This window comes from Vigna umbellata, chromosome 1 (assembly GCF_029865625.1).
Source record: "Vigna umbellata cultivar VRB3 chromosome 1, Vumbellata_1.0, whole genome shotgun sequence".
NCBI classification, from domain to species: Eukaryota; Viridiplantae; Streptophyta; class Magnoliopsida; order Fabales; family Fabaceae; genus Vigna; species Vigna umbellata.
The window spans coordinates 48,927,957-48,939,958 of NC_142165.1; the positions used below are offsets into that span (position 1 = coordinate 48,927,957).

Consider the following 12,002-nt stretch of genomic DNA (forward strand, 5'->3'; position numbering starts at 1 on the left):
TTTTCTGTGAAAATCTTCAACTTTGTCAACTGCGACAAAGAGACATCTTTTCTGATATTAAATAAAGTTGTTCGTACGTTCTTAAGAACCTAAGTATTTTTTTGATATGTTGATATCATTTATTTAATTTAAAAACAAATAATTTTATATTTTCCAATAAGTAAATCGTATATATTTTAAATAAGATGTCATTAAGTTATTTATTTTAAAAATACTTATTTTAAGTGTAACTAAACTGGTTCATTACCTAATTTTAAAATTAATTAGGGAGGCATCATTGAGGGCAATGTACGTTGATCATGTTCCCTCGACATTTTACTCTTGAATTTATGATTAGTTATATTGGTCAGAACGATGGCATGTCTATTCTTTTAACACGGTGAGGTATCATCGAGGTAAGGAATTGTACAAAATGAGAATCTAAAAATTGCGTTACCAATATCCTTGAATTGGAAAAATCATAGTTTTAATCACTAAATTTGACACTGAAGAAATTCACAGGGCAAGTTGAGAATGAGATATAAGAGAGAACGGTACTGGCAATCTTCAATAATCACTGATGGGATTGAAACAGGTATTTGCTTATCGAGATATAAAAGATAGTTCAAATGAGCCCGCATAGTGAACGAGGAAATCGTTCGTGGTCTTTCTTTTAATCAGAATATCAATGCATCAGTTGTTTTAAGGTCAGAAGCGCACCAACAATCACTTTTTTATTGGATAATTTTAAAAATACGCATATCTCCTTTAATGTCAAATAACAAGTCCCAAACTTATAAAAAGTATTAATTACTCCCTTTGACTTAAATTGTGAAAATTGAAGAGAAAAGTAGATAATAAATGGAAAAACGATCCAAAAGATAATTATAATTATACTTTATAATTTGTATTCCCCTTAACCTTGAAGTTTTGAAAAGGTTGGATAAAAGGATACGAAGAAGGGGGAGTATAAAAGGAGGAAACTTACTTTCCACTATAGGGAGATGCGATGCGAAGAATGGTGGGAAAAAAAAAGGGTATGTACGTTGTACACGAAATTAGCACACTTAATTAAAACCTAAGTTAAAGATGAGGAGCATAATTTATATTATATAGAATACAACTTCGCACGGGGTGGCGGCCATATAGGGTGTCTTCTCTTGGCTTGAGACCAAACAATGCTACATTTAATAATGCCTGTGACCGGTCACTTTCAAACTCACATCAAGACCCTTAATAAAAACCGGGAGGTGAATAGGAAGCAGGGGATTGGGATTAGTAGCTGTTTTGCCATATTTGTTGGGTCTGCTTGGGCGGTTGGCTTTGAGAACCACCAAGGGTTGCTTCCCTAGGATTCTGCTGAGGGTGTTCCAGAGATACCCCGCTCTGAGAGTGATAGAAATTAGGGTAACCAAGGGATCCAAAATGCTGAGAAGCCTGTTGTTGACTTTGCCGAAATCCCCCACCTTGTTGATTCTGTCCCTGCTGGAAGCTGTAATACGTGCTGGGAGGAACTGCTGACATTGTTCGAGAGCTAGGTCCATGAACCCACATGGGAGAATTCTCATTCTGACACAACCAAACAAAAAATTAGTACGTCCTTCTTTGATATAACCAACCAATTAGCACACATCTTAAAACTTGTATTTATATGACCTTAAAAAGGACCATGGTTTTTCACAAGCATAAATATTACCTTCGTTCCACAAGCATAAATATTACCTTCGTTCCACAAGCATAAATATACTACTTTTTGAAACAATTTCACTCAAATAGCCTTACTCTTCACATATATACGTTACTCTAAATAAGAAATAAAAATGTAATTGATTTGAGGGTATATTAGGAGGAAAAATAAATTAATGTTTCATTATAATGTGACAACATGACTAAAACTGCAATTATTTTGGAACAGAGGTGGAATTAAAATTAACAAATAACTTCAATTTGTAAAGGTGGAAATGCTGAGGTTGAATAGGTTCAACTTGTAAGACATTGTACATGGAAAACAAAATTGAAGACCTTTACCTGCTGCAGTGAGATCATATGATTATTGTCCTTATACTGAGAGTTTATAACATCATCATATCCAATAGTTGTACTGGTAGGCGCAGCTGGAGGATTCAATGGATAGTTTCCGCCAGGAATGCTGGTGGAACTTCCGAAACCATATCCAGATGCAACAGCAGCAGACTGGGGTAAGCTGCTGACAGAAATGCTATTTTTATATTGTGGAAGCATGGCAGCCAAAGATTGGTGGTATGTGTTATTGCCCGCAAAAGCCTGCTGAAATGCTGATGGCATGTAGGTATAACTCTGAGGCAAGAATGGATAGCTAATCATATTAGCAAAATGTCCCAGGGGAAGGGTAGGTTGGGAATAGGGATGCAGAGCAAGGTGTTGTTGGGGAACTGCAGGTCCAGTGGCAACATTGGCACCAGGTAGAGCTTGTGGATTAGGTTGAGGCGTTGAAATGTTATTAGCCCTCAGAGCCTACAAGTTGACAAATAATATTAATGACAACAAAGACCGTGCTCTCCCTCGTAATAACAAAAATTATGAAATCAATATACAAGTACGGATACAGATGATAAACTCCAAATGCAACTGTTGGCAATGTCAATGTAAAATGCCCCATGACCTGGGATTATTTTAGATTCAATATGATAAATCCCATGTTTGCTTTCGCAAATGTAAGGCACAGATACATGTACGAAATCCATATTCAATATAAATACTAATACAATTACACCCCATATTTGTAGTCCCAGATTATACTCTGTTTTCTAATATCCAGCAACCACAAAGTACTAGCCAACCTCGAGTATTACACTTCACACGGACTGGGAAATGGAAAAGACCGTCAACTTGGATTGGAATAGGATAAGCAACACGTTGATATATATATATATATATATATATATAAACATATTTTATTTAACATACAATGTCTCACCAGGATCTTCATTTTTTAAAGTAATAGTATTTCAGTGCCTTTGCACAATATATTCACATAACAATGTCGTCCATAAATTATCCACTCCCATTTTTATTGGAATATCAAACTGATTAGTAACATGATGAATGGACATAGAATCACACAAGATTTATCACTGGTAGATTGCAGAGCAGAGTGCAGAAATACTCAAGATTAAATCAAACACAATGCAGACACAGGATATCATCCATGCAGAAACGTAGGCATAAAAATGCAAAATGCCTCTTCTCACCTAATATATTATTTTAAGTTGCTAATTAAGTAATTAAATACTAACTATGTAGGTAGTAAACAGTCATTAGACAAATATTGGCTCAAGTGAAGACTATTAACCATCAACACTAATTCAAGTAGCTCGCTCAAGCCAACACTTCCTAGTGCTGTTATGTACCAGAATATAACTGCAGTCCAGTCCACACGTACAATGAACATGCAAACACCAGTACACATTCTCTTTGACTAAGAGTAATCAACCTGTCTCGAATGCTAAAGAAAAACTAAGATAAGCAGGAGCAGAAGTTCACCTCGGACATGGTTATAGTGGGACCACCAATTGAAGAAGCAATGTTGCTATATTTAGCAGGCATTGATTGTGTTGCAGGGAAGGGTGAGTATGGGATATCCTCCCTTGCTGTTTGAACAGTTGACGCCAACAGAGCACTGGGCAAAGAATTGGTATAAGCCTGCAAAGAAACAGCACTGTAAGTTTGGTCCAAGTAGTAAAATAGCTAGATAATATTGAAACGAAATAAAAATAAATAAATAAATAAATAACTACAGGGATACAAGTTATTACTACATATGACAGTAAAGCAATAAATGGCCCTGCACAATATTTAAGTCACTATTGATAACTTGTCACACAAATTTGTGTAGTAAGTTCACTCAGCATAAACATGGGTGATGGAAAAATCATAAACCATCCCAGTAATACGGATGACATCAAATGGGGGAATTTCTATCCTCAATTCCATCACAAAAATTGATTAAAATTGCCCATCCAAAGTTCACTTTTTACAGCGCACTTTTTACTTTGAAATAGAGGTGATGCTTTGCCATTGTCCCTGTTGTCTTCCATGTTATCATAGCAGCAATTATATAGCTGAGAAGTTTTATGCCCACTTTCTCTAGTGACATGCAAATTTTTTGTGTCCTGGTCGCAGCAGAAGCCGGAGGCTAGCTATAACCAATGGGCACATTCCAGGAAGTGGATGTCAGACAGTTCATTGCACTCCATGCTTTCTATGCAGGAGTCAGGTTATTTATTGTCTCATAAAGCATGGCAATTTTGATGCCGCCAAGACAATCCAAGTTTGAAACGGTCCACATTATCAATGCCTACAAAAGCTTTGAACTCTGATTTTGTAGGAACACTATGTATAAAGTGCATAGGTCGTTTAACCAATTTTCTGAAAGTAGAGCATGAGATAGTTCAGTGGCAATCTATGCCTCCTATGGTGGTCTGTCTCATAAAGCATGGCAATTTTGATCTCTCCTAGACAATCCAAGTTATGGTCCTCGTGATCACTGACTATGAAAGCTTCCACTTAGCAACACCTATGTAAACTGTAGAAGTTGTAAAAATATTTTTTTCTGCAAATACTTTACTCGACACTGTGGCCTTTAAGGAACAACATTCAGGTTGCAGTTCAAGAAGAGGAACAAACGTCAAATCTTCGGTCAATAGCTTAGAAAGATGGATTTGTACCAGAAGTCAGTTTCCTTATCTCAGCCTTAGGGCAAGACTGTTCATTTAGTGGCAGGTAGGGTTATAACGATGAATTTGGGCGTATGCTCCCCAACAGCAACTTATTAGGAGTTAAAGATCTGCTGATGTGGCAGTTAGTTAGGATATGCGAGATTATACGGAAAAGGGGCATGCATGTAATCATCATCCAGTACTTTTGCGGTAGTCCTTAGGGAATGGGCAGAGAGAGTTATGTCTTCTCTCAGGTGCATTTGCTCTGAGATTAAAGGATGTTTACAGTGTTATTTCTTGTTTTTCCAATCAAGAATATTGTTGAGGTTCTACTGAATCTAGTTCCAACAATATCAAAATCATTTCAGAACTAACTCTATAACTAACAGATTCAGACACGAAAATGTTGTATATTGCAACTCAAAAGATTTAAGAATTCTATGCATTACCATTACACTAGAGAAGGGAGACAGGTTCTGTATCTGTGAGCTTGTCTGTGAATGAGGGAATGTAACATCTGGTTGTTGGGCATTTTCGTACGCAAACTCGTGCTGAGAAGAAGGAAATGAGTATTGATTTTCCTGAGCAGTTTCAGGGGGTTCAGATTTTAAAGCCTCTGATTGTGAAATGGAGGAATGCTCAAAAGTCCCAGCATCTACACCAGATAAGTGAGCTAAATTTCCATCAGAGGTAGAAGTCAGATGCTCATCCCCATAATAGTCAGGATTTCTGCAAGAACAAAAAAATACATCAGTAAGATGAACATCCCCATAATCCAGAATATTTAAGAAAGTATACTGATATTCTAAGCACATGCCTGACATCGGAGGATACAATTGTTGAAACATCAGTTGCTCCAGATGTATCCTCCAAGTTACTTTTCAAGGGCCTAGAAGTATACGGGCCAGATCCAGAAATGGTGGCATCATTAGCAGATCCAAAACTTCCAAAGCTCAGATTCAAGCATTCAGGGGTATGGAGTTGTAAGTGATTTGGAATTACAACAGAAGAACTCTCCTCCTCTTGTTCTGTCTCCTGATCATTTGAGTGTAAATTTAGTTGCTCCAAATTTGCAGCAACTGATGAAACACCTTCAACTAAAAGGAAGAAGTTACAAAATTAGGACCTAAATGAAGGCACGAGTTTGATATGATCCTGAACTTCACACAATATTATAATAACAATCTAAACCATTACAGATCATACACAGGCAGGCCTGTGAACATACTAGAAATACAATAAATCCTATTAAACCAATCATGAGTATAAAGGATGACAAAGAAAAGATAATAACAACAATAACCAACCCATTGGATTGACTAGTGAATAAGAGAATTGTGGATTATGGAAAATGGAAGAAAGCCAATAATCCACCGTACCATTTAGCAGACACTTTCAAGGAAAAAAGCAGAAGTTGCATAATAGTTTTAAAATACGATAAAAAACCAATGAAATATAAATAAAAAGTCATGCTGTGTGCCAAACAAAATGAACATAGATAACATGTCAAAAGTCCAATCACTCATGAGAGATGACAAGAAGATATGGGATACATGGAACAACCAAGACACCCATGAGCTGACGGAATTGCAATGGCAGATCTAAGAAATTCCCCAATACAATAGTGCTATAGCACTTATTTAACACCACTGATTACAATTTTCACTGTGCTATGCCTGTGACTTAGATGATTCCAGCAAATTCTAGTAACAGCAAGTGTAATTTTAAGAAAATCACCAAATACGCAAACAAAAGGCATATAAACATGAAAAATGAGCAATTACAAAGCAACTTTATATGAAAATACTTGTACCATCATTCCAATTACATGATAACTACGACTCATTCTGTAGAAATTTTTCAAAAGGCAGTAATAGACGAAGATAAAACATAAAATAAATCAGACTTCTTCCACAAATTAAAAATAACGTCTGCACCTCATCTTGTTTAGAAGCTCTTTGGTATAACTTCACCTTTCCAAAGACTAAGGTGCACAATTTAATTCTCAAGGGAGAAGTTTGATTATTCTACCACCTAAAATCTTCTACAAGTGTTTATCATGAAGTCTATCCATAATGAGTTAAAAGAAAGAAATATAAATATATATATATATATATATGAAGTAGATGATCAATATAAATAGAGATAGAGATACAAGACAAGTAACAAATAAGCATCGTAGTCACCTTCATTATTTTCAAAAGGGTGCCGATGAGGTTGGTAGGGATTCATGTCATTGTACAAGCTACCATCAAAAGCTGATGTACTTTCAGGATTGTCCTCAGATGTACTTTTAACAGATCCGGCGTTGTCTGGATTCTCAACAGGATCATCTTCAGCTACAAGTTCATTTACATGGGTCTTCAGCTGCTGGTTAGCTTCAGCAGAATTAGAAGAGTTTGTATGGTACTCAGATGTTGGTTGATCATCTACAACTGAGGATACACAAACAGCAGATTGGTGCTCAATAGATGGCCATTCATCATTCTGTTCAACATTTGAGTTAAAACCAAAGCCTTGATCATTGTTTGTCTCTGACACCTTAGAAGCATGACCTTGCAATGAATGCAAATTGTGCTGTGAAGATGCTGGGGGTGCAAAAACATGCTGATGGTTACCACTGTGGAGAGAAGAGTTGGGAATGGATGTCTTTGCCTGTGGCCTACCCATCCTGACAATATCAGCCATAGATACTTGACCTGGGTTCGCCACCCATGCAGATTGCAATCCACCGTGTTGAGATGAAGATAGCCCATCACAGACACGGACAGAATCACTGCAAAGGTTTTGAACATTCATGAGACACTCCACCTTAGCTCACATTCTAAAAATGTGATCAGTACCCAATCACTTACAGCAAAAATTTAATTTTGTAACATAAAAGAAAAGACAAATAAGGTAAACACCAACTTTGGCCCCCTCAACCTATAAAACATCATATTGGTCCCTAAATGATATCTAATGCAATCAAATTCATCCTCCAAAATCCAATTTGATTACAAACATATCAATTTGAAAGATAATTTGATGTTACATATACCATTGGAGGACAAATTTAAACGTAAAAAAATTATATAGTTATATAAAGAGGAGATTTTTATAAATAGAGTAGTTCATTGTAATCAGTTTGGTGTCTTGTATATCTTCAGAAGACAAAAATGGACACTAATTTGCTTTGTTACCGTGAGATAAAGTAATCCAGAGAAATAAGGCACAGAATGCATCAACTATTTGAGGAAAGAATAAAACTGAATTTACAGTGCTTGCAAAAAGTTGCATGCTTTAAAAGCCAACTTGTTTTTTAGAAGAAACAGGAGGAAGCATAAAACACCACCTTGTACATGAATAGAATTAAAATCCAAGTTAAACACAAATGGCCAAATTTTTTTTTCTAAGCATAATAACCAGACCAAACTCGCAAACAGATCGTAATATACCTGTAGGATGGTAGTTGCCTGCTTCCATTATTATCCAATGCGCTAGGCGCAGAATAAGTAGAAACTCCATAACCAGGCGTTCCATTATCCTTTTTCAATACAGGTTTTCCCTGCAGAAGACCAGAATCTGACCTCCAAACAAAGGTGATGATGATGGCAACCACAACAACAATAAATCAACAACAGATATTAAAGAAAACTTGGTAACGTACAAAGCAGCATAAGACTAAAAGCGGTATTAAAAAAATAGAACAAGCATCCCGCTTACCCCCACTGCTACTGAATTGAGTAGCACCTCCACGCCCAACATAGCGGTCCGCACTAACCCTAGCGCCGCCACCGCTGCCACGACTAGACGTATTGCTTACCCCTCGAGGCCTGGAATCCGTCGTGTCCTTAGTCTGAAAATAATATACAGTTAAATTCTCATCGTGAGCATCGGAAGCAAATACATAAACAGAAGTATCAACTAACTCCTCATAACACACATCTACAATAAAAAAAAACGAAAACGAACTGAACGTAGATACAAACACACCTCCTTTTTCTTCTCTCGCTTGCTCTTGACCTCGTGAAAAGGATCTACGGAAAGAGCAACGAAGTTACATAAGATTGGACACGTTCGACGAAAGCGAAAAACGAAACCAGTGATTAAATTGAAAAACCCTAGTGCAGTATAGTGTTATACCTTGGGAAAGGAGTCGACTAACGGCTTCGTTAGGGTCCATGTTACAGTCTTTGAGGGTGGCGTAGATCTCATGTTCGGGGATGTTGCTCACTATCTCCTTCAGACTCTGAACCATCTTCCGACTCGCCGGAGGAATCCCTGCCTTGTGGCCCCCACCGCCTTTGCCGCTCATCCTCCTTGCTCGCTCTCCGATCTGCCACCGCCCTCGCCGCTCTCCTCACTAGGGTTCCGCCGCGATGAAAATATCTCTGCTCGCTGTCTCTCTCTCTCTCTCTCTCTATGATTTGCACCCAAACGGAAAGAGAACAATACCGAACTAAACCCTCCTTTTCACTCTTCTGAGTTTGCCCTTTTTCCCCCCTTTTTCGGCAAATTACCATTAATCCATTTCTGAAAAACTTCGTGTTAAGTAAATCAGGGATTTGTTTTTGCTTTTAAGGATGATTAATATTTTCAGACTTTTTTTTTTTGGAAAATAATCAGTATTTATTTGGAATATTATATCTCACCGTTCAATCGGATTTCAGTGTATAGAGTCCATAGTAAAAATTATTAATATCAATAATTGATATACAAAGGGATATTCATCTTTATTTTACACTGTTTTTTATTTCTGCCATCTAAAAAAAACCACAGTTTTTCATAAAATATTGAACTTTAATTTCTATTCTTTAAAATAAATTCCGTGTATATTTTTAAGCAAGTAAAAGTAATACATTTTTAATTGAAAACATAGTTATTTTAATATTATTTTCAAGTAACGTATTAATTAAGTATGAGGTTCCTTAAAAACTGAAATAGAAACCATAACTCAATATTTAGACAAAATAAATTAGGCTTAATCATCTAAAAAATTAGAAGCAAAACAAAACGAAAAATGCTTAATCACCATGTAGAAGTTCACACATTTAACCAACATGCAGCAAGAATGTAGAAGTTCACACATTTAACCAACATGAGAAAATATTTTGCATAAATAATAACTAAAATGAATATATCTTTAAAAATAAAACTATAATTTGAAATTTTGCACCTTTATTTTCCATTCATTATAAATGATACTTATTGATTTTTTTTAGTGTGACATTTTTTAATTCTCAATTATGAATGTTTTTATCATTTTTTACTTTTATAATTATTAATATGTTTGTTTGTGTTATGGATATTTAGAAAAGTGTGGAGAAACTTGTTTATTGTATATTTATTATATATTCATTAAAGATTGGAGGAATATGATAACGTGGTTCTATATCTATACATTTTTATTATATATAAAAAAATATTTCTTTTCGTATACATAATTTTTATTCCTATTTTACTCTTTATAATATAATTATTAACATATTTTTCAAAAAATATAATTATTAATAGATTTTTAAAAAAATAATTATTATTTTCAAATATTTTATTTAAAATTGTCACATATTTATCTTTTTTTTATTATATTATATTTCTAGATTGTATTACTAACATTAAGTTACTTTCTATTGTTATTTTTTAATATATTAATTTAATCAATTTATATATTATTAATTTATAATATAATACAAATATTTAAAACATATGAATACACATAAAACATAAATATTTAAAAAATTCATGTTTATGTTATTGGTTAGGAAGAGGATTATAATGTTATAATTCATTAAATTCAAATAATAGAATTATATTTTTAATCCATTGTATTTTAATTTATTGTATTTTATAATATTTAGTTCATTTAGTAGGGATTTGGTTTTGAGTAGTGGAGGAAAAGTTTAAAATCGTGAAAAAGGATGTTCAAACTTTAAAAGTTATACATATAAAATTAAACTGTTTAATTTTTTTACAAATATTTACCTTTCTAAACAAATCTAAGCTATGTAATTTCTCTCTCTGTATTTTTTTTAAAATTTAAATTTTTGTTTTCTCTCCTGTATACAAGCATTTCGAGTTGGAACTTTTGTCAATTTCATAGTTTAAATAATTATAATTTTATCAATTTTGAATTGATGTAATATGTTTGTTCGTTAGTTTTTTTTCTTTTTAAGTGATAGTGAGAAATCCAATTTTTCTCATTTTTCAGTTTTTTTTATACTCCAACATTGATATTTAAGTCAATTAATTATTTAATCAATTTAATAATTAATGTTATAATAAATATATTTTAAAAATCCCAACAATTATTATTTTTAATCTGTATTTATAAGTTTTTTTATAAATTTTGTATTAAAAGTTTGTCTAATCAAAATCTAATTTTATTAAAATTGATTACTAATCTATTTAGCTTATATTAATTATTAATTAATTACAATCAACCTCAATCAATTTCTTACTACCTCACACTATCAGTCTAGGACAATTCGACCACTACACACCATCAGTCTTGGACAATTCGACCACTACATACCGACCGTCCATATCCAATACATTAATAATGTGAGGGAATAAATGCATGGTACCTTGGAAACACTTTTATTTTTCTCTTATGTTAAAGCTTAAATGCATGGAGACATAGTAGCGTTTAAATGCATGTAGCGTAAGATATATTCTGGAATATTAAAAATATTTAACAATGTAGGAAACATGGTTGATAAACCACATGAAGATAGGTATGGCAACATGTTCAGTGAAATAATAATAATAATAATGGAAAGTGAGCTTTAACTTCGAAATATTAGGTACAGGAGTAAAAGTGGGACCCAGAAGAGAATTTTGTTTTGGGTACAGGAGAAAGACCCTGGAGTGTTGATCCACCAAGAAAACACCAGCAATGATTAACACTATTATTTATTTTGTTTATTGCGTACACACACTTTCCACTTTGCTGAAACCATATCTTATTTACTTATAGGTCACTAGTTGAGTATTGTATTATGAGTTTGTGACTTGGGCGGAATAGAAATTTTATTTCCAAGTCAACTTACTTCCCTCACCAAATCAATTTGGCATTTCTAATTGCAATTTCAAGTTTAAACTGAAAATAGAATATAAATTCTTAATTAAAGAACTCAAGTATCAAACTTGTTTATATCAGCTTCTATATACAATAATGTGATAACTTCGTACATCCATCTCAAAATAATTAACCTAATTATTTTACACAAATTAAGAACAATAAATGTTATTTAATGAAATGATTTTACTGAATTTTTTTACCTCATAAATACAAAACTTTTAGTCTCTGAAGGGAAACATTAGTTTAATTTATTTAAGAACAAA

The 12,002-nt window shown here is 33.9% G+C and overlaps 1 protein-coding gene across 1 annotated transcript; it reads right to left on the bottom strand.

The window, feature by feature from the left end:
* Nucleotides 1-834: 834 nt before the first annotated feature.
* Nucleotides 835-9,171, bottom strand: LOC124845316 (uncharacterized). Its single transcript, XM_047322393.2, has 10 exons — nt 8,802-9,171; nt 8,652-8,695; nt 8,382-8,514; nt 8,114-8,240; nt 6,863-7,452; nt 5,494-5,773; nt 5,126-5,405; nt 3,502-3,660; nt 2,008-2,472; nt 835-1,548 (listed from the first exon to the last, which is right to left on the bottom strand). Exons 1-10 carry the CDS (start codon nt 8,971-8,973, stop codon nt 1,255-1,257), a joined length of 2,544 nt encoding a protein of 847 aa, XP_047178349.1. The 5' UTR covers nt 8,974-9,171; the 3' UTR covers nt 835-1,254.
* Nucleotides 9,172-12,002: the final 2,831 nt, after the last annotated feature.